General features: G+C 36.9%; 1 protein-coding gene across 2 annotated transcripts in view; it reads right to left on the bottom strand.

Moving 5' to 3' along the window:
* Window positions 1-4,774: 4,774 nt before the first annotated feature.
* Ube2n (ubiquitin conjugating enzyme E2 N) overlaps window positions 4,775-22,231 on the bottom strand; it is a 31,234-nt gene continuing 13,777 nt past the window's right edge. Inside the window, exons 2-5 of one of the 2 annotated variants that reach the window (XM_077798832.1) lie at window positions 18,182-18,261; window positions 6,481-6,727; window positions 6,158-6,298; window positions 4,775-5,533 (exon numbers count right to left, since the gene is read on the bottom strand). In XM_077798832.1, the coding sequence (XP_077654958.1) occupies window positions 5,493-5,533; window positions 6,158-6,298; window positions 6,481-6,727; window positions 18,182-18,244 (492 nt within the window). In that variant the 5' untranslated portion in view covers window positions 18,245-18,261 and the 3' untranslated portion in view covers window positions 4,775-5,492. The remainder of the gene's footprint in view (window positions 5,534-6,157; window positions 6,299-6,480; window positions 6,728-18,181; window positions 18,262-22,231) is intronic. The other variant, XM_026397708.2, reaches the window with a different exon arrangement.

Below are 22,231 nucleotides of genomic sequence, written 5' to 3'. Positions count from 1 at the left end.
CAAAATAATGGTCCCAACCAGGGACCATGGTGCACACCTATAATCCCAGCAGCTCAGAAAACTGAGGCAGGAGAATGGTGAATTCAAAGCTAATTTCAGCAAATTAGTAAGGCAGGCCCTAAGCAACTTAAACTTAGCAAGTTTAAATATAACAAAAGGGCTGGGGATGTGGCTCAGTGGTTAAGCACCCCTGATTCCTTCCTCTGTACCTAAATTTATGGTCATAGATGTATTGCAGAATTTATGAAATTGGTATTAATGTACAAATTGAATTAAATTATGGCAGTCTATTTAATAGATACTATGCAGTTCCCTCCCATAAAGAGGTCCAGTCACATGTCAAGTTCTTAGGAAAGTGCTAACCGAAAAGAAGTTGGCATGTTTTGTGCACATATTTGTTTATATCGGAAAAGTCTAACAAAATTAAACGTCACTTTTTAAAAAGTTGTACAAATTTTAGATTTTCAATAAAAGCTACCTGTTTAGATTCTTTAAAATGTTTTGAGAAATTGTCAATGTGACACACATTCTTTTTTAATTTGTTGTCTATGAGCCCTTACTTATTTACATGTGGTGCTGAGAGTCAAACCCAGTGCCTCCCACATGCTAGGCAAGCACTGTACCACTGAGCCACAACCCCAGCTTGTGACACAAATTTTTGATACTGGGACTTGAACCCAAGGCCTTGCACAAGAGCAGTAATCACTTCAAGGGGTTCCACATCTTAGTTAATTTTAGTTCAGATCTCAATTTTGCAGCAAGTGAAAATATATCAAAGCCAATTCCTAGACTGCTATTCTTAGCCTCGATGATATAGAAAATAATGCAGGAATAAGTGTATAGTTGAGGAAAGAGACAAAGTATGACCAGTTCAATTGGTGGAACTACTGGTGGTACAATCTACTGGTCAAACCCAGCCTACCACCTGTTTCTGTAGTTCACAGATATGTGGTTTTTTAAAACATTTTAAATGGTTGGAAAAAATCCATTTTTGACAGGTGAAAAAGTTTTATGAAGAGCCCAGCATTCCCAGCTGTTTACAAATTATCTATGGATGCTTCCTCAATATAATGGCAGAACTGAGACTGAACTGTGGCTCACAGATTCCCCCCAAAAAAAAAAGAACTGCAAAAAATTGGTCCTACTCTCCTTTATTAGTCACAATCCTAACCCTTCTTCCTTTCCAAAACTCAAGGAAAACAGCATCAAGTTCAAATCTGGTGTAACCAGGGCTAAGGCTATAATAGCTCAGTGACAGGGTGCATGAGACAGCCCTGGATTCAATCCCTAGAATTGCAAAAGGAAAAAGTTGGTGCGACCATCATGCTTTTGCCAAGGCTGTCTTGAGTACCTTATTCCAGAACTTGGTTGGAGGACCTTGCAAACTTGCAAGGTTATACTAAAATGTACATACTACTTGAATTTACTAATCTAGATCATATTTCAAAAGTATTTTGTCAGAATGTATCAAGTATGTAAAAAAGGAAATACGCTAGTTACTCTAAATGATAGGCACAGGAGGTTATTCATCTATTCCAAATTTTTAAAACATTTTTGTACTGTACACAAATGATAGGCAGAGGGAAAATGTTGCAGCTCCTTATGAGCACCATAAAGTTGTACTGAGTTAAATTTCAATTGATGCTGTTAGGAGTCAACAGATCTAGGTATTAGGGTAGTTACTATGCACTCCCATCAGAAAAGTTAAGCTTGCTCTGCTTGGCATCAAATCTACATCCACATTCACACAGTGAATGTTGCCCCAACATGTACATACGAAATGAGATAGCTCAAGGAGGCAAAGATGGAGTTGGAGGAAAAAGAGATTAATTTTTCATGTTTAGTTCTACACCTAAGTTAATTTTGTTCGGATACCAGTTTTGCAGCCACTGGGAACTTGCCCAATTGGTGTCATAAAAATATAGCAAAGCCAATTCTTAATACTATTCTTAGCCTCAATGATAAAAACAGAAAATAATGCAGGAATTAAGTATATAGTTGAGGAAACAGACAAAGTATGACCAGTTCAATTGGTGAATTAAAAGATTTTTATTATATTTCTTCAAATTATTACATTCAACATGTTTTTGCTTTGTGTTGTCATATAAACCCTGATAAAACTCCTTAAGATAGGCAGCATGCTAAACGGTAAATGAAATGTTACTCCCAGCCCCAGAATACATTTTTTGATGAAATATTACATTATTCTTACATAGATTGATGTATTAAGTGTCCTATTTTTCATTGCATCTGGATTTGGGGGATAGCTTATAGCTTTTCTAAATAAGGTTGTAATTCTAAACCTTTGCTACTGCAGTAACAAAAAATGGATATGGCTAGAGTAACCAGAAAACATTCCTAACCGTCAAATAGAAAAATAAAGCCAGTTTGTTGTCCCCATGATGCCACTTAGTGCTATTTAGCTGCTTATAATGTCTCATAGAACAGATCATCTTCCCCACTCTTTTAAGTGCTAAACCATAGCACCACCTGTGGCTTTTACAAACTGATTTGTACTTAATCTTTAAATGCATCTTCTGAAATTTATTTTACAAATATATTCCTGATTTTGGGTAAGCTTCAAGTTCTATATACATCAGGTCTAAGATCTTACTAGGTGGACTCTAGAAAGACCAAGGATAACTGCTCCTCTCAGAGTAGAAGCAAATCACAGCAACATAAACTAAAACAAATCAAAAAAAGCAAAGTCCATGTCGACATCTCAGGATTTCAGAAAAACACAAAGTGGCAGAGTGGATTTTCAAAAAGTCATTTATTGATAGGTTCAGATCCTTTGCTTCTCTCCTAGAGTTTTGCATATGTTGTTCCCTCTGCCTTGGAGTGTTTATCTGCCTTGAATCCAGAACTACATCTACTTGTCTTTGTCCCCTCCGTTGTTAGATCATGAGGTCCTCAAAAGGAAATCCCTGTGCCACTCCACCTAATCATCCTCAACCTGTAGCAGGTACATATTAAATACTTTTGTCAAACTGTTTGGTTTAGGCTACAAAGTCAAAGACTTAGAACAGGACTACACAAAGTTACAGCAGGTGGGCTGGGAAGGATTCTAACTTGCAAATGACATGCTCTTCCTTGGAGTGACTGCTACCCAATTCCTCTCAACAGGTGTCAAGCACAAAGGTAGGTCAGCTCCACTAGTGCCAGATCTTCAGATCCTTCAAAAATAACAAATTCTGGATTTTTCAAGGGAATTTCTGGAGTTTAAAAAAATGGCCAACCACTTGGTGTGGCCCCAGGGAAATAGGTCCATAGGCCATATATAGCTGCCAGTTTTCAACCTTTGCCTAAAGCCTCTCCCAGATCACTAAGTCCCAAGAAATCTCAGTCATACATACACTGGCTCTTGCTTCCTCCCACTGGTTGAGAAGATAGGTTCTAGCAAAACAACAGGGGTGGGAGGGGGGTCTCTTAATCTTACTTTAGACAGGTTTTATAGTGCAAAAAATTTAAATCTGGAATTTTATAACTTGAAAATCACTGACACTAGGTATAACCATGAACAATTCTATAGTTCTTATGCTGGTCTTTAATTACTTGGAAGTCTTACTAAGTTCAATCATTTTCTAGAATGAGACTATTTAATTAGCTGTGGTCCAAGATGTCCTCAGCCCAAGAATTGTTATAAGTGACAACTGTTGTTAATAATTTCTAAATTTGTAATATTAGAGTTATCAATTTATTCTGAAAAAATTTTATTCTGAATTTAACATTCATTACCAAGCAATGCATTTATTTGGAAGGATACCAGTTACCAGTCATAGAAAGCTTTTGTATGTTGAAAACGTAATTTTAATAGATAATTCTTCATCTTACATAGGAGCACAATAAAATACACCACATTCTGAAGAAACTCCAGAAATTATGAGAATAAGAGTGAGGAAAATTCAGATGGGGCTACAATATCCATTACCTTAAACTGCAAGAGACAAAAGATTCCAAAGTGAAGGTTAACATTTACATATTTATGACTGGCTACATTTATGACTTGAAAATAAGAATCAGGCATTAGATGTGGAGAGAGGTGGAAAAGAACAGTTTTGTGAGGGAAGAAACTGTCAGTGAAGAAAAATTTACTAATAACAAATTAAAGAATAAAAAAGGAGCTCCAAAGCAAATACTAGGGAGGTGAAAGCACATTAACTAAGACTTGATGCTCTCAAAGGAAGAAACCTTTCTGATGACACTTATGCAAGCTGGTTGCTTGAGATACACTCTTAGGTCTATAAGGAAGACTCAAATGCCTCAGCAAACCCCAAATGAATACCAGATTGGTGTTTCCTAATAACACACACCAGTGGCCACATAGGAAGTTTAAAGATAGGAACCAAGAAAAAGGTCATACTCCACATCTGAGGTAAAAATGTGGCACGACATGTGAAAGTTCTACATGTCAGTCACTAATGCTTTCTTTGTTGTGACTAATCCCTGTACAGTAATTTGTCAAACATTGTGGCAAGACCAATGATAGCCTAACTAAATCAGACAACGAACATTTTAATTTCTAGGTTAAAAAAAAAGGTCAGACACTGATGCTTTATGCATGCTCAGGGCCAATTTATAAATAATCCATTCAGTAATTCTTAATATAAGTTTGCATCAGTGAAAAGAAACTGGCAAAATCTCTTGCCATTCAATTTGTCAGATGGTGAAGAGCAAAACAGAATGTTTCATCAGAGTTTTTTAATTTTTAAATACGATTGTCACATTGGGAAAATGAAATAAACACAGTAAAATAAACTGTACAAAGGCAAAGTCGAATAACAAAAAATATTTTACTAAAACATAAGATTTACAGAATTCCAGACAAGCCATACAAAATGGTCACAAGTTTTTTCTTTCTTTCTTTTTTTTTCTTTTTTTGAAGGGGGGAAATCTACACCTGACAGCAAAGTCACAATGTTATTAGTGAGGGCTGTGATGTTTGTTTAATGTTCCCATTTTGATTCAAACAATCAAGCTTGTCCATCTACAGAGTCTAAATAAAGTTAGACTTGGCTAGAGAGCATATTCTAAAGAACTGGTTAGCTGCTTTTAACCAATGCAATTAGCTCACCATAAAGGGGAATGAAAGGAGTCCACAAAATTATAATAAAACTACCTTTCCCCTCAAAAAAATAAAATAAAAAATAAACACACCCATACCCCTGGCAGCTAACCCTGACAACTACCTTCATTCACAGTGCTTTATACTTAAACCATGATGGGGGAAATGAATAAAAGCAGAGAGCCACTGCTTTTAAACGTTTCGCAACAATCCAGATGATACTTCTAGCCTCGGCTCATGCTTTACAACAGTAAATCAGGACAAGACATAGATTTGCTAATGTGCATTTAATCACCAAAGGACTGAAGATGTCTGGGCTTTTATTCTGTAATGTTTCTATTAAGACTGTGTCCATTAAATGCAAACAAAAAAGGAAGAAATCTTGGCAGAACAGGAGAAGTGATGCACACTTGATGATCGGATCGATTTAAATATTATTCATGGCATATAGCCTAGTCCATGCTCTAGCTGCAGACAAGAACAAACATGTGATTAAGTCAGCTGTGGAAATGTCATGTTGTGATCTCTTAGATTTATGTCATCTCCTATAAACTGAATCAAGGCTGAAACATTTTCTGTATGTCTAATTACAATACAATGAAAATAAATAAAGTTTTACAAAATTCATCAGGATGAAAAAAGTTGTGTCCCCTTCATTTTTGGATAATAACATTCCTCAACAATTTTGTTCAAATTTTACAGGGAGAAGGTTGTTGATTCTAAACTCTCTAGCTATAAATTGCTGTATGCTTTAATCAAAAGGATTAGAAAAACAGCATAAAAGAGTTCAATTGTTCCAGTATGTTTACATATTACTAGATGAATGATGTACACTCAGTATTGGTTAAATTCAGTGTTGTTAAATCCAGATTCCAAGATCTCCCAGTTATATGCTATGCATAAAATTTTGGGGTTCCATAACAGGCCATGAAGTGGAGCTTGAACATCATACTTGTGTACTGTAATCAGCATCTAATTTAATACTACCTTTTCCCCTTGCCCTTGCCAAGAACTTTTAAAAGCTTTTTAAAAGGTAGCATAGATTTGTTTTAAAAAGTGGAAGTAGTGTAAAGGAGAATAAATATTAAATACCTGTTTCTATGGCTTGGGCTTCGTTGGTCTTCCACTGCTCCGCTACATCATTTGCTAATGGATCATCTGGATTAGGAGCACTTAACAAAGCCTGGATCGATAGCAGAACTGTGCGGATCTGCAGTGCTGGGGACCACTTATCTATGAAGGCAACAGGCTCAGTATGATATATGATATGATATGATATGATATGATATAGCATGAAAAAAACAGGCCCAGAACTACTGCATCTCCCTCCCACAGACCACTGTGGTCTTACTATTAGGTTACAAGTGTTTACATTCTAAATATGGAATGCATAAGAAAGAAATCATACTACTTACCTTTCAATATATCTAAACATATTCTTCCCAACTTGTCTACATTAGGATGATAAATTTTGGTCATGAAACGTACTTTAGGTGCTGCCATTGGGTATTCTTCTGGAAGGAATAGTTCAAGTTTAAAAGTCCCTCCCTCAAAGGGGGAATCCTGGGGGCCAGCAATGACCACATGAAAATAACGGGCGTTGCTCTCATCTGGTTCTGCTTTAATGCCAGGAACTGGTTCTGCCAGCAAACGCTGGGTTTCCTACAACAGAAAAACACATTTGTGAAACAAACGTCAATTCATTGAACAACAAAATTAAAGTTAGAAAGTTCATCTCTTGGATTTAGACATAACAGAATGTCTCCAATCTCCTGATGGGTTATTTGGTGTTTATAAAATGCAAACTTCAAAGAAAAAAACATCTTAGTCATTACAACCAACAGAATGCAATGCAAGAGAATATTGATGGCTTATCATACATTTTAGCTAGAAATATGCTGATAATAAAATTAGGTTAATGAGCCAGGCTCGGTGGCACACACCTGGAGGCTGAGACAGGAGGATCATGAGTTCAATGCCAGCCTCAGCAACTTAGCGAAGCACTAAGCAACTCAGTGAGACCCTGTCTCTAAATAAAATACAAAATAGGACTAGGGATGAGTGTCCCTGAGTTCAATTCCCAATACAAAACACACACACACACACACACACACACACACGAAAAATGCTAGAGGGGAAATATACATCTCCATGCTTACTGCTCTCTAAAATTGAGAAACCTCAAGGGAACCTTTAATAATTCCCATTATAATCATACTATTAGTTCTATTTTTTCATCAGTTTCCTGGTCTCCTAAATAACACTAGCATTCTTCTCTTTTCAAATCTCTAAAATTCTCCAACCTCACCCTCACTTCTGACTTAGGCCTTGCTTTCTATGTCAAAAGAAAACAAAAATTTCCCTGAGTTCTCATGGTAGCATTTGCACCTCTACCTGCATCTGCGTTGCCCAAATACTCCATCCTCTCCTCCAATGTTATATATGCACTCTTGACTAAGTCCAACCTCTCAAGCACTAGATCTTGTTTCCTCACCTGTTTAAGGATGCTACTCCAGCACTGAATTATCAAATCTCCTCTCTGTACTGGCTCTTTTCCTAAACCACACAAACTCCCTACTATTCCTCCAAGAGTAAATGACCAAAACCCACTGCTCCTCCCATCCCCCCCACACCAGTTACTGCCCCACTGCTTTCCCTACTCTTCCAAAGTGATGTACCATTACTTGCTCATTTCCCATTTCTACCCCCTCCCCTTACCCCCATCATGAGCACACTCTCCAATTGGGGTATAGTCACTAACCTGCTTAAGGTCACCAATGAGTCCCACAACAGTTAGACCAAAACTGAACATCTCCCCCATCCTATCTCCAAATTTTTCCTCCCCAAAGTCTTTTCCATATTAGTCAATCCCATTTCATCCAATTGACCTACCCTTTTCTATATGTCACATATCTTATGTGATCAGCAATTTCTGTTCTGAAAAACCTCAAAACTCCTGCTGGGGTGGGTACAGCTCAGTAATAGAACTTGTCTGAGGCCCTGGGTTGAATCCCCAGCACCAAAGAGAAGGTGTTTGGGAGAGGAAAGATGAAGGAGGGTGGACTTCAAAATCTACCATAGTTCTCACCACTCAATTACAATACCTCTGACCCAAGCAACCAGCAGCTCTATCTGGCATAATGCAATATCCTTTAATTTTCTCCCTGATCTCATGTTGCTATCTACTAGCTCTGATTCTATTTTCTACAGATTTTTAAAAACCCTTATCATGGACTTCCCCCAAAATGTTTATGATTACCTCACTCTGTCTACTTCTCTAACTTCTCTAACCTATTCTCCTCCCCATCCCCTTTGTTCCAATCAAGTCAGTTTCCTTTTAGTTCTTTAACCTACTAGGCAAACTTCCATCTCAAAGGCTTTGCACTTGCTCTCTTCCCCCAAATTTCTACATGGCTTTTCCCCTCAGATGCAAAAGATCTTCAATCAATCATGTTTTCTCAGTGAACCATAATTAAAATTGCAGACCCCATTCCACCTTAACCCACACATTCCCTGTCCCCACCCCACTTCATAACCATGACAAACAAATCAAACCTCCCTTTTATTTTGCTCAGAAAATAGCACTATAAGAGGAGGAATTTGAATTTAACCCACACATCCCTGTCCCCACCCCACTTCATAACCATGACAATCAGATCACATCTCCCTTTTATTTTGCTCAGAAAATAGCACTATGAGAGGAGGAATTTGAATTTATTCACTGCAATATCCTCAGCATCTGGAACTATACCTGTCACCACAATGGATGTCCAATAAATATCTGTTTAATTTTGAATAAATGAGTGAAGAATAAACTATCAGAGTTGCATCTTTACTCAATAAAGCTATGGAGAAAAAAAGAAATGCATCTCAAATAAAGCAGGTTTTTTTCAAAGCAGGATGTGTACATCATGGGAGGAAAACAAAAGGATCCATTTCAGGTGGAGAAGAAACAGTCTAACTTCTATTTATATCAAAACAGAAAAACATTAATTTTAATATGCAAGCTGACAATAGTATATAACATATATTATTGATGCATTTTCAACATTCTGAAAAAGGCAGATGTAGTTAAACTAAACTGTTATACTCAAATTTTTAGGTATGAAAACCAACAAATGCTTAAGAAAGTTGTACACCTTATCCTTTTGTCCTACAAAAGGATACACACACACTTTTCCTTCAGCATAGTTACATACTGATATAGCTATCAGATGTAGATACAGATCTTCCCTTCCTCAAATGTGAAAGACCCACAGCCACTGAAAGTAATACCTTTGGTACTTTCATTCAAGACTAGTTTTTGTTATGATGTTATGGCAATGCAAGGACAAATGAGAACTCAAATGTGAACTACTTCCAGCAAAATGTTCTTTAGGTTCAAAGTAAAACATTTTCAGGGCATTAAAAAGTTCAAGAAGACAATAAAGAAGCCTCATACCTTGAAAAGTCAAAATGTGACTAGAAAAGGGGGAAAAGTACAAACACTAAGAAAGAACAGTAGAGTACAAGAATGGAAAAAGGACTGGATAGGAAGATTTCTTGAATTATGGGGTCTCCTCACCTCCATCTTCCTTTTGTTTTACCTCTAGTTTATAAAGATGGGGGACAGGGGTGATCACGGTCCAAGAATCCCAAACTACCCGCTCCCTGGTTATACAAAGTATAGCAGTTCTATTTAAAGCTACTAAAAAGGCCTCCAAGATCAGATCCCAAAAATAGCTTCAAAATCACACTGAGTACACACTGGCAGAGATAGATATGACACTAATTCATTAGTTAGTTCATCTTCAAAGTCAAGATATTCTTCCAGAAGAATGCATACTTGATCAATCTTAAGATTTAACTGGAACACATTCTAGAATATATTTTTTAGGTGTGGAAAACATTTTGAATCAGTTTTTATATGCACCCAGGTTCCAACAGACTTAACACAGTCAACAGATATATAACTGAATAAACATTGTTGATTTTCCAAACCCACAGCATAAACTGTGGGATGAGAAAAGAATAAAATCCAAACCAAATGGAACCAGTCTCAGACAACCCAATGTTAAAGTCTTACCCACAGAAGTTGATGGCAACTTTTTCCCTAAAAAGGGAAAAACTAGGTAGGAAATAAAATCCTTCTTGCTACTATCCAAAAGACGGTTAACTGAAATATCTCTAAGTTTTATATCATTCTTTGACAAAAAAGACAGAAAAGAACAGCATGATTTCTTTAAATCCAAAGGTAAAAGTCTCAAAAATTCCTACTGCTTCACTTATTTTTGAGCAAGCATGCTCTGAGCCAGAGGAGGGTTTAAAGCAATCCCCACAACAAAATTTGTCCTTTCACAGTTCCAGTTGTCCTTAGTCAGTCTCAGTCAAAAAAGATTAAATGGAAGATTCTATAGAAATAGAAAATATGTAAGTTTAAATTATGCACCATTCTAAGTAATATGATGAAATCTCTCACTTGTTCCACCTGGATATGAATGAATCATCCCTCCTTGTCTAGCCTATTCACAGTGAATGCACTCCTGGCCTGTTAAGTCACTTAGCAACCATTTACCAGCAGTTTGTTATCAGATCAACCAGTACTTGTCAATCAACCAATACTTGTATTCAAAAAGCCTTCATTTTACTTACTAATGGTCTCAAAAGTGTATCAGCAGTAGTAATGGTGGTAATTTGGACATCTCAAAGATATGAGATGTGAGAAAAGGTAGCTGTTCACAACTTAAGGGAAGACAAACAGTGTATGCAGAGTTAGATACTATCTGTAGTTTCAGGTATCCATAAGGGAGAATTCTGTAAATATGGAATGAGAACACTAAAAGGACATCACAGAAGGCCATAGTCTGATATAAGCAACTCAACAAGAACGTAAGGTACAAACAAAGCACAACAATAAACTTAAAGATTTATAAGATACTGCTTGTTTTTAAAGAAAACAGAATAAGGCCAGGTATGATGTCAAAGACCTGTAATGCGATTCACTCAGGAGGCTGAGGCAGGAGGAAAGTTCGAGGTCAGCCTAGACAACTTAGAATTGTCTGAAAATGAAAAAAAAATAAAATAAATAAGAACTGGGGATGCAGCTCAGTGATAAATTGCCCCTGGGTTCAAACCCCAAAACAATAACAAAAATCCAACCAGAAGTGCCACTGACTGTACTTTGTGATCCCACTATGTTTAAAAGCAATCCAAGAATGAACCTGGGTAGAATTGCACTTAGGACCATGAAAAACAGAAAGTACTGCAGAAATTCAGGAAATTGATTACTAAAAAGTAGAAAAGGAAGTATGCAAAAGAGCAAAGTAGGAACTTAAATGACAACAAGATTCAAAGGAAAATACCTCATCTTACAAAATGTATATACAATAGTACATGCCACAAGTATTTTTAAAAGGAGTTGAACACTGCATCAAATTGATCTGATAATCAATAGCTCTATTAAGACTTGAAAAGCAAACCCTAGTATCACACAACACTAAATCCGAACATGTGACATTCTGTCAACCAATTTCTTCCTTTTATCATAGTACTGGAAATTGAACCCAGGCCCTCATGCATATAAGGCAAGTGCTCTACCACTGAGCTACATTCCCAGATCTTTTTTATTTGTTTTGAGATAAAGTTTCAGTAAACTGTCAACCAATTTTTATGAAACAAAACTGTTCTCATTTTTAAAAGTTCAATAATACTTTGTGCTTACCATGAAGTAATGAAGTTCTATTAAGTTCTGTGAGGCAATGCTTAAAAGATAAAAGATTAAATAGAAAAGTGGAGGTAAATTTGCATGAGAAATGGTGAAATTTGTTGATGAATATATATTTAAAATATTATCCCAATATGTAATTAATATAAATTAATGACATTTCTATCTTTTTTCAACTAAGTCTTCAAAGTCTAGTACATCATTTACACTTATAAGATATGTCAAAAAACTAGCCACATTTCAACTACTCAACATGGCTAGGAGCTACTATAGAGTGAACTATAAGATCATATAATGATGTTATTGACAGATCATTAAGAATAAGTCATCTTATATCACATACTGGGCAAAATTTTGTGGGGAAACTTGAATTACAAGTTTGGGGCCAGCCTCAGCAACTTAGAAAGACTCTGTCTCAAAATTTAAAAAAATAAAATAAAAAAGACTGGGGATGTAGCTCAGTGGTAGAGCATCCCTGGGTTCAAATCCCAGTATCATATGCATACACAAAGTAATGTCAGAACACTTGGAGCCACTACTAACAGGAATGCATGTATGAGTTACTGTTTGCTACAGTCAAAAAGACTGTTTGAAAATGTTTTGTAGCAATTTAGAAGAAACACTAAATGACAAAACTTAATTTCAAACAAGATAACTGCATGAAGAAATAATGGCTAATTGCCCAGAAATAATTTTAATTTTTACAGTGTACAGTACCCCCTAGTGGACATAAGGTATCTCTACTTCAAATATCTTTTTAGGAATTATACCACATGATCCTTCCTACAATACCAAAACTAAGCTTAGCATTCATCTGAACATGTCCTTGAAAAAGCCCTATCCTGATATAAATTCTAAAAGCAAATGAAATAGAAATAGCTCATAAAAGCTGACACACAAACAGCAAAACTAAGCTAATTTTGTATTTCTTTCAGCTTTAGCCCTTTTGTGGCATCTTGTCACTAACTACTTATAATCCATGCCCTAACTTTTCTCCTCAACATGAGAACAAACCAATTCTTACATGAAATTTAGGGAAAAATATGAAGACTAGGGAGCCAGAAGAACTTCTGAAAGGCTAGAGTATTTATGACCAGTTTTTTTCTGGGGTCTAAATTAGTACTTCCAGTTTCCTGTTCATTATCACCACTCAACTTACAACTAGTACAATAATTGGTTTACTTGTCAGACATTAAACTATCTGAAGACAGGAATCTCAATTAGCAAAAGGTACTATATGTTGAAGTAAATGCTTGTTCCAAGTACCACATAGAACTGATTAGGATTATTACACCTGCTGTGTTAACTGGTATCCTCCACACCTCAAGATCAATGCAATCACTAACAATGGACAAAATTTGAAAAGTACTAATAACAAACTGTCCTCTCAGCAAGAACAGTTAGGCTGAATTCCTTGACTTCTTTATGTACTATCTCCCAATTCTCTCAACGGAACACACACAAACCTAAACTAAGCACACCTAAACATACCAGGGCTTTGTTTATGCCCCTCAAGCCCAATAGCCTTTAAGCTCTATAGGGCAGGGATTTTATGCAATTTTCAAGCACTATTCCCAGACATTGCAGAAAAGTCCAAGTATCAATATAAAGAACTGCCAAATACTGATTTAAGCACTCCACATGTGTTAACTTATTTAATCCTTGTATTCATTTTATAAATAAGGAACTAAGAGTAACCAGTTACATTATGACCAAAGCCAGAAAAGGCAGAGTGTCAAGATTCAGATTCAGCTCTTAGACTCTACTAACTCTGATTTCAGAGCCTGCTTTTTTATCTCAAGGGTGTATATATATATACATAAAAAGAAAATTAAATATATGAGCTATAAATGTCAAATGTTTGGTAGGGACAGTAAGCAGCATAAATTAATAACAAAGGGTTATTTTTGCCCCTTCATAATCAGGAAGAAGTACATCATCAAACAGGTAAATTTAAGCTATAATGTCATTTTTTTATTTGAAACTGGGAACTGAAAGAATATAATCTTAAGGCAAATAAAGCAGAAATAAATCTGCTTCAATTTAACAAGTGATACTGACCTGGAATTAGTGTTATAACATCCAAAATGGCAAACCATTTTGCCCATCTTTGATAGTCACTGAAACCACTACATTCTTCTGAAATGATCCTGTGACTTTGGACTTTGAACCATTAATTGGTACGTCAACATCTTAGAGAAGGTACAAGAGGTGTGAGGAGGATAATATATGAATATATTCTTGTTCATTTCTAAAGATATTTTTAACTGAGTGGTAGAGCACTTGCCTAACATATATGCTCTGGATTCAATCCCTAGTACCACCACCAAAAAAAAAATTTTTTTTTTCGGAAAAATAAAAATTTTAAGCCAGACACAGTGGCACACACCTATAATCCCAGAGACTGAGGAGGCTGAGGCAGAAGGATTGCAAGTTCAAGGCCCTCAGCAACTTAGCAAGACCCTGTCTCAAAAGAAAACATAAAGGAGTTGTAGCTCAGTGGCAAAGCGCTTGCTTCATACATGTGAGGCACTGTGTTCAATTCCCAGCACCACATATAAATAAGCAAATAAAATAAAGGCCTATCAACAACTAAAAACATTTTTTTTAGAAATATAAAATACAATGTAAAAAGGGCTGAGATATAGTTCAGTGATAAAGTGCCTCTGGGTTCAATCCCCAGTACCCCCCCCCAAAAAAAGTCTAAACTAGACAGGGAAGAAAAGAGAGTTATCAGACCAGGGGTAAAATGCAGAATTTGAAGTAAATGTCTCTTTAGGACTAAATGGGGCCAAAGGAGAAGAACACTGAAGATGAAAATGTGTAATCTCTTTCTTTCCCTTAGGTACTGGAGATTGAACTCACAGGTACTCAACCACCCTCAGCCACATCCCCAGCCCTATTTTGTATTGTCTTTAGAGACAGGGTCTCACTGAGTTGCTTAACACCTTGCTTTTGCTGAGGCTGGCTTTGAACTCAAAATCCTCCTCTCAGCCTCCCAAACCGATAGGATTACAGGCCACTCTGCCTGGCCACCTAATCTCTTTATCAAAGAACTTCTTCATGGTTTAAAAGTCTTTAAAGATGGTACTAATTTTGTAAAGAGAGCTATTAAATATAACTAGGCAAATAAGTGGTATTCTATACCTTGTAGAGAAAAAACCTCAAGAGCCAGGACACTGGAATTTAATTTCAATTTTAATTGGACCAATCTGCTATATAACCAGCCACAAGTCAGTTACCTCTCTGATCTTCAAAAAGTTAAGTCTCCAGACATTTCAAAGATTCTCTAGCATTGAACTGACCACACGTTTTATTATTATTATTAGAATGATTTAATTGTTAACTGCTAATGAGATGTCCCCTTTCATAACATCTTTGAGGCTCACAATTACTGTTCAGTAGTCTTCCCTGCTGAGGAGAGGGATATTTTGGACTGTGTCTCTAACATCTATGCTAATACTCAATATTTAAATAAAGAAGTAATGTGTTACCAATGGCACTTTCCCAAGTTTTTTTAAAATATTTTTTTACTTGATTAAAAGAAAATATGAAATTAAATTAGCCACACTCCTAGCAACCAAAATCCAGTGTTGTTTTCTTGTTCTTGTTGTTCTGATAAAGACAAAAGCCCTTACAACTTTAATGTGCACATTTTTTACTCATTGTGTTACTGCTGCCTGCTTTCCTCACAGCTGCCTATTTTATAGATAAATTAATATTCTTTGGAAACTGTATGACATAAAAAGGTACTTTTCCTGGCCTACCAGCTAGTGGCTCTAACTTGTATACACAGCTATATCATATATTACTTACACAATCATTTTCCTTCAGGTTAATTCCACTCTCAAATGCAGCAAACACAACAAAATGTAATGCCTAAGGATCCTAAAAATAGAAAAGAGCTTGTGTATTTCATCTGACAAAAACAGATGAAATAGAGAAGCTGAATTTTCAGTCAAACAAAGACAAGTTACAGTTGGTCCAGACTTGCATTCTCAATCCAACTGTGCCACCACTGGCACAATTTAGTTCCAGGAAAGAAAAATCAAGAATCTTTCCCATTCTGCATGCTAACTGTGAGATAAACTAGGAGTCAGGGATAACAGGATTGTCTCCCTCCAAATAAAATTCCTTTACTGTACAGCTTCAGGAGACAACCATTCACACTGAAGTATGCATGAACAGCACCACCCTGGAGTTATACAGTTAAGAGCCCAGATACTTGTAAATACTGGGGATTGAATCCAGGGGTGCTACCTCCTCAGACCCTCTTAATTTGTTATTTATTTTGAGACAGAGTATGGATAAATTGCAGGTGCTAGCCTTGAAATTGTGATCCTTGCTGGGTGTGGTGGAGCATGCCTATAATCCCGGGGTTTGGGAGGCTGAAGTAGAAGGATTCTAAATTCAAAGCTAGCCTCAACAACTTAGCAAGGCCCTATAGTGACAACCTCTCTCTTAAAAAAAAAAAAAAAAAAAAAAAAAAAAAAAAAAAAACGGTTTAGTGGTTAAGCACCCCTGGGTTCAATCCCCAGTAGTAAAAAAAATTAATCCTCCAGTCTCAGCCTCTTAAATCTCTGGGATTACAGGCTTGTACCACCATACCATGCCTGATACTTTAAAGAATAGAATTCCAGTTTAGCAGCTGCAAAAATCAACTTTAATAGTTTAACTCATGAAAAGCTGATTATACATAATTCTAATAAAATCGAAGTGTATTTACCCAAAACATTCCATTTTCCCTACCCAATGTTGATAAATAGGCATTCACTGTGCTTTCAAAATTTTCTCCCTCAGGGTATGTGTAACATTATTTATTTTGTGAAACTAACACATAAGTGACACCCATAATTTTTCCTCTCACTAGAAAACATCTATTTTCTTATGGTGAATCAGTATCTTTGCAAAATCAGATAACACTAACAGCCAACACCACACAGGGCTCAGTACTATTAGGCTCTGTTCTTTGCACTCTAATCCTTTCAACCACCCTAGAGCTGGATTTGTATAACTTATACTTCTCCACATTCCCTAAAATCAGTATTTTGCTCTGGAGAACTAGGAGGAATGTTCAGCCATTTTGGCCACAAAAAAAACAGTGTTTCTGACATTGCTTTTGTTGTTGTTTGAGAAACTAAGCTCCACAACCACCTGAAATACCAGCTACTTGGGCAGGATGATCTCAAATTCAAAGTCAGCCTAGCAACTTAGACCTTGATTCAAAGGTTTTTTAAAAAGAGCTAGGGATGGGACTGGGGTTGTGGCTCAGTGGTAGAGCACTTGCCTGGTACATGTGGGGCCCTGGGTTCGATCCTCAGCACCACATATAAGTGCTCTTAGTGAAAGAGCACTTGCCTACCAGGTGAAAGGCCCTGGTTCAATATCCAGTACCAGGAAGAAAGGGGTAAAAAAGAGGTAAGCAATTAACCAAATGCTGCTGGGAAAGTAAGTATGCATCTTTTGTAGGAAAATGTTTCCTTGCCGGGCGTGATGGCACACACCTGCAACCCCGGAGACTGAAGAAGGATCACAAGTTCCAGGCAGTCTCAGCAATTTAGAAAGGCCCTAAGCAATTTAGCAAGAGACCACGTTTCAAAAAACAGAAAGATAAAAGGGCTGAGGATATGCATGGTAAAACGCCCCTGGGTTAAATCCCTAGCTAAAAAAAAAAAAAAAAAAAAAAGACAAGGCCCTTCCTTTAAACACACTTTTTGCCACTTTATTCTTATCTCCCCAACTAGCCTGGGTCCAATGATGATGCTTACAATTGTCTCACATTCCATACCAGCTGAATGAAAAGATCAACTACACAATTACTGGAGACCACAGAGAAAAGAAAACTTAGTGAGTTGGTAAAGTGCAAATTTCAAGAACTTCCAAAAATGGTAAGCTTTAAGAAGCCAGTGCAGAAAAAGGGAATTTTTCAAACTTTCACAAACTATTGCACACTCTTGCTCAAACGCATTATCCTTTATATTGTCTCTATGGTTGTACACTTTCAAAGGGACTAAATGCTAAGCACCAGAGATTATCAGTGTTAAGTTTCTTTTGCCCTTTCCCGAAGCTTTGATAATCTAACCATCATTTTCCTTTTATTGTTTTATTAATGAGCACTGCCCTCAAGACTAGACTGGTTGAGATTCTATCCACTACCTCAGGTTTTTAGAAGACTGAAATTAAATTGATCAAGAAATCAAATTCACAAAGTTACAGACTTTAGTATTTCGGAGATTATCAAGTTGGTCTGAAAGCTGAATAATCTTAAAAGCTCAAGACTGAGTAAATAACTTGGTAGATTTTGTATTCTTCTGTGATTTCAAAAGATATTATCTGTGCTAATATGCCAGGGGAGGGAATGATCTAGGAAACATAGATTTTATTATAACTGAAGTAAGCATAGATTTACATACTGTAGCAGATGTATTATAACAGAACACTCCTGTACAATACTGGGTCAAATTCATCCACTTCATGAGGATAGCTTGAGTCTCTGAAACAATGCAACAATATATTTTAAAAATATGAATGTTGTTCTCCATTGTTGCTAGCAATGTGAGCCAGCAATATAAGACTATGTTAATAACAAACCACACACAAAAAAAATTACCTTTAAAATAACTGATTTAGATAGTGTAACTAAACAGTGGCACTTTTTTTCTCATTAGCCCTTGTTTTAATAGTTATACATAGTAATTGCATTCATCTGGAAAAAACTACGGAATTGGATTTTACTTCATGATACCCTTCCCCTGATGTTTCCTTGTTTTCCTTCCCCTACTAGCCTTTCTTTCACCTATTTATTTATATTTGTTTGGTTCTTCTTATTTATACATAAACAATGGCCTTCCTTCCTTCCCTCCCTCCTTCCTTCCTTCCTAGAATTGAACCCAGCTGTACTTAATCACTGAGTCACATCCTCAGCCCTTTTTTTATATTTTATTCAGAGACATGGTCTCCCTGAGTTGCTTAGGGCCTCACTAGGTTGCTGAGGCTGGCTCTGACCTCACCATCCTCCTGCCTCAGTCTCCTGAGCCACTGGGATTACACAGGCATGCAAGAGGCAACAGTGGTTTTCTTAAGATAGGGAATTGAACAGTTAAGACAGAATTGGAAGATATTTTTCAATGAGTACCCTTTTTGTTGAACTTTATAATATGTGCATGAACTACTTCATCAAAGAAAATAAAATTACCTAGGAAAATTGAAGATTTTTGTCCTATTTGACATCTCATTATTAAGACAATTGATATATGGGCTGGGGATATATGGGCTGGGGATGTGGCTCAAGCGGTAGCGCGCTCGCCTGGCATGCGTGCGGCCCGGGTTCGATCCTCAGCACCACATACAAACAAAGATGTTGTGCCCGCGGAAAACTAAAAAAAATAAATATTAAAAAATTCAAAAAAAAAGGCAATTGATAATAATGAGAATTAACAAATATAAAGAACAAAGCTAGTATTTTAATGTAAAGCATACCTCCAGAAATAATGATCACACTAAAGCCTATTTTCAGATACTTTGAAAGTATCATGTGCAACATCAAAGAAAAATTCTGAAAAGTGAAAGCATACTTTGAAAACAGTATAATCTTTTAATGAAGTGTTGACTGCAGTAAGGGAATATATTCTATATTTTAACTGAAATGATGATTTCACATGTGTATACATTCGCCAAAACTCAAATTGTAAACTTAAAAAATGTCTACATTTAATTATATATAAATTAAATCTCAATAAAGTCGATTTAAAAGAACAAAATGTTAAGTGTATCTTGAGCTCACTGAGGGCAGGAAATATTAATTAATTTGAGAAGAGTAACAATTTGGATTTGGGGGCAGGAGCTATATTGTTTGCTAGACATTCTGTTCAGAGAATCTGATTGGATAGGGCAAAGGGAAGAGAAGGGAAGAGAGGGGGCATGGGGGTAGGAAAGATGGTGAAATGAGATGGATTATCATTACCCTAAGTACATGTATGAAGACAAGAATGGTGTGACTCTACTTTGTGTACCAGAGAAATGAAAAATTGTGCTCTATATGTGTACTATGAATTGAAATGCCCTGTTGTCATGTATAACAATTAGATTAAATTAATTAATTTAAAAAAGAATCTGAGCAATGGAACAACACAAGATTAAAGAAAGAAAATGGAGGAAAAACAGCAAGAGCCAATGTGGTGGCTTACAGCCATGAGCTACATTGTGTACACTAATCCAAACCTCCTAAATTTTCAGTGAAATTACTAAATTTGCAAAATGCTTGCCATTAGTGGGCTCTTCTGTGGAAACTGTTAAAAGAGCTGAGCAAAACGTTTCAGTTAATAGCAATCCCAGAACCACAGACAAAAGGAAACTAAGATCTTAAACTACTTGATAAATGACCAAACCTAAGCAAGGCACTGGACTTTCAGAGGCTAATGAATTGGACAGATAAATTTAGCCAGAATTTCAAAGTGAAGGGCTTGACACCTGAATTAATCCTTAAAATTGATTTATTTCATTTAATCTTCAGAATCAACTCTGAAAACATTTTCTAAAACCTCCCAAGTGACAGAACATAGATTAGAATCCCACTTTAGGGTCAAGGCTTCTCCCGTTACAGGTGTGCACCACTATGCCAAGCTCAAAGTTTCTTTTCAAACTTCACCCAGCTAGAACTCAGAATCTCCAGCAACCACAGTATTTTACACCTATCTGTATTTGGTGAATGACAGAGTTACAAATTAAAGGCACGTCAAAGCTAAAAACAGAAAACATTTCTTAATTCGTTCTGACAGTTCTTGGACTGCTGCAGAAGTCAACAGGGTAGAGGGTAAATTCTTCAGGCGCACTCTGCTTGCCTCCCATGGCATTTTCTCCCTCTAATCCTTCTTTCTTCTCTAACACTCTTACTTAAAGGCAGAACCACAGTCCTGTCTTTTCTCAGATGTGATGGATGCCCCAATGAAGTGAGGGAAAAGTTCAACTGATATGAAAAAAAGACATTTCTCTATAGTATGTCAACAACACTAGGGGGAAAAAAAAAAAAAACCTGTAAATTGGCCGGGTGCAATAATGGCCACCCAGAATCCCAGCAACTTGGGAGGCTGAGGCAGAAGGATCTTAGCATCTTAGTGAGACCCTATCTCAAAATAAAATAACAACAAGGGCTGGGGATGTTACTCAGTGGTTTAAAGTGCCCCAGGGTTCAAGCCACAGAACAAAAAAGCAAAAAAAAAAAAAAAAAAAACACTGCAAGTGAAACTAGAGTGAAGGGAGCCTTTCTCCTAAACATACTTTAAAAAAAAAAATGCTATAAATCCCAGGTACTTGGAAGCAAAGACCTGTTTCAAAATTTTAAAAAAGCCAGGATATGGCTCAAGAATAAAGTACCACCAGGGTTCAATCCTCAGTACCACAAACAACCTATAAAATTCTAAATTCTGTAGAGCTGAATCAAGCCAAGCACTGCCATATCTCAAGGGCTTCAAATACTTCCCTACCTGTTATGTAGGTTTGTTGGGCCACATCTGGCAGTTTTCAACCTTTAAAACTTGTACAATGGGAAATTAGTGTATCAAGTATAAAGTCAGTGTCACTTGTTCTTCCATATACTTTAGGATTCCAGAGGTTAGAATCTGCCAGGGGGCTCTGTTTACACTCTATAGATAAAGAGATACTAAAGGGAGCTGCAAAGACTTGCCTCTTCCAGGGTTCTTGTCTGCTGGTAGGGCCTATAAGCACCACCCAACATCCCTGCAGCACATTAGTCCAATTTGCAATTTATCCAATAGAGAACCAACTGATGGCCAGACATGGGTAACTCAGGAGAGGGGAAATTCATCATTGTGACTGGTAAACACCATAAGAGACTGCACAGAGTAGGGAGTACAAGGAAGTAAATACCAATGATAGGATTATGATAAAAAGGAAGGCTGTGAAGAATACCAGGTTAAGCCGGGCATAGTGCCTCACACCTGAAATCCCAGTGGCTCGGGAGGCTGAGACAAGAGGAGGATTGAGAGTTCAAAGCCAGCCTCAGCAAAAAGCGAGACGCTAAACAACTCAGTGAGACCCTGTCTCTAAATAAAATTCAAAATAGGGCTGGAGATGGCTAAGTGGCCGAATGCCCGAGTTCAATTCCCACTAAACAGTGCCCCCTCCCCACAAAAAATACAAGGTTAAGGAGTTTGAACCCAAAAGAGCTATATGATCACATCTCTGTTTTCAGAATGTCAATATGAAAAATTGTGTGTGTGTTTCTAAATAAGCAAAGAAAAGGGGAGAAGTTCTGAGATCACTGCCAACAAAATCCAGAAGAGGAATAAAAGCTCACACACAAAGATGTCTAGAGGAAGGGAAAGAGATGTCAGGCAACTGGGTTATGAATAAAGTCTCTCTCTGGAGATGGCCCACATTCTCCCCTGAATGTATAGCTGCTTCCCCAAATAAATCTCTCAGAGAGAAAAGGGGTGGGAGGATAC

The sequence above is a fragment of the Urocitellus parryii genome, chromosome 5 (genome assembly GCF_045843805.1).
Source record: "Urocitellus parryii isolate mUroPar1 chromosome 5, mUroPar1.hap1, whole genome shotgun sequence".
In the NCBI taxonomy this organism is placed as follows: domain Eukaryota; kingdom Metazoa; phylum Chordata; class Mammalia; order Rodentia; family Sciuridae; genus Urocitellus; species Urocitellus parryii.
The sequence above is the reverse complement of the archived record's forward strand: the minus strand, read 5'-3'. Positions and strand labels throughout refer to the sequence as shown.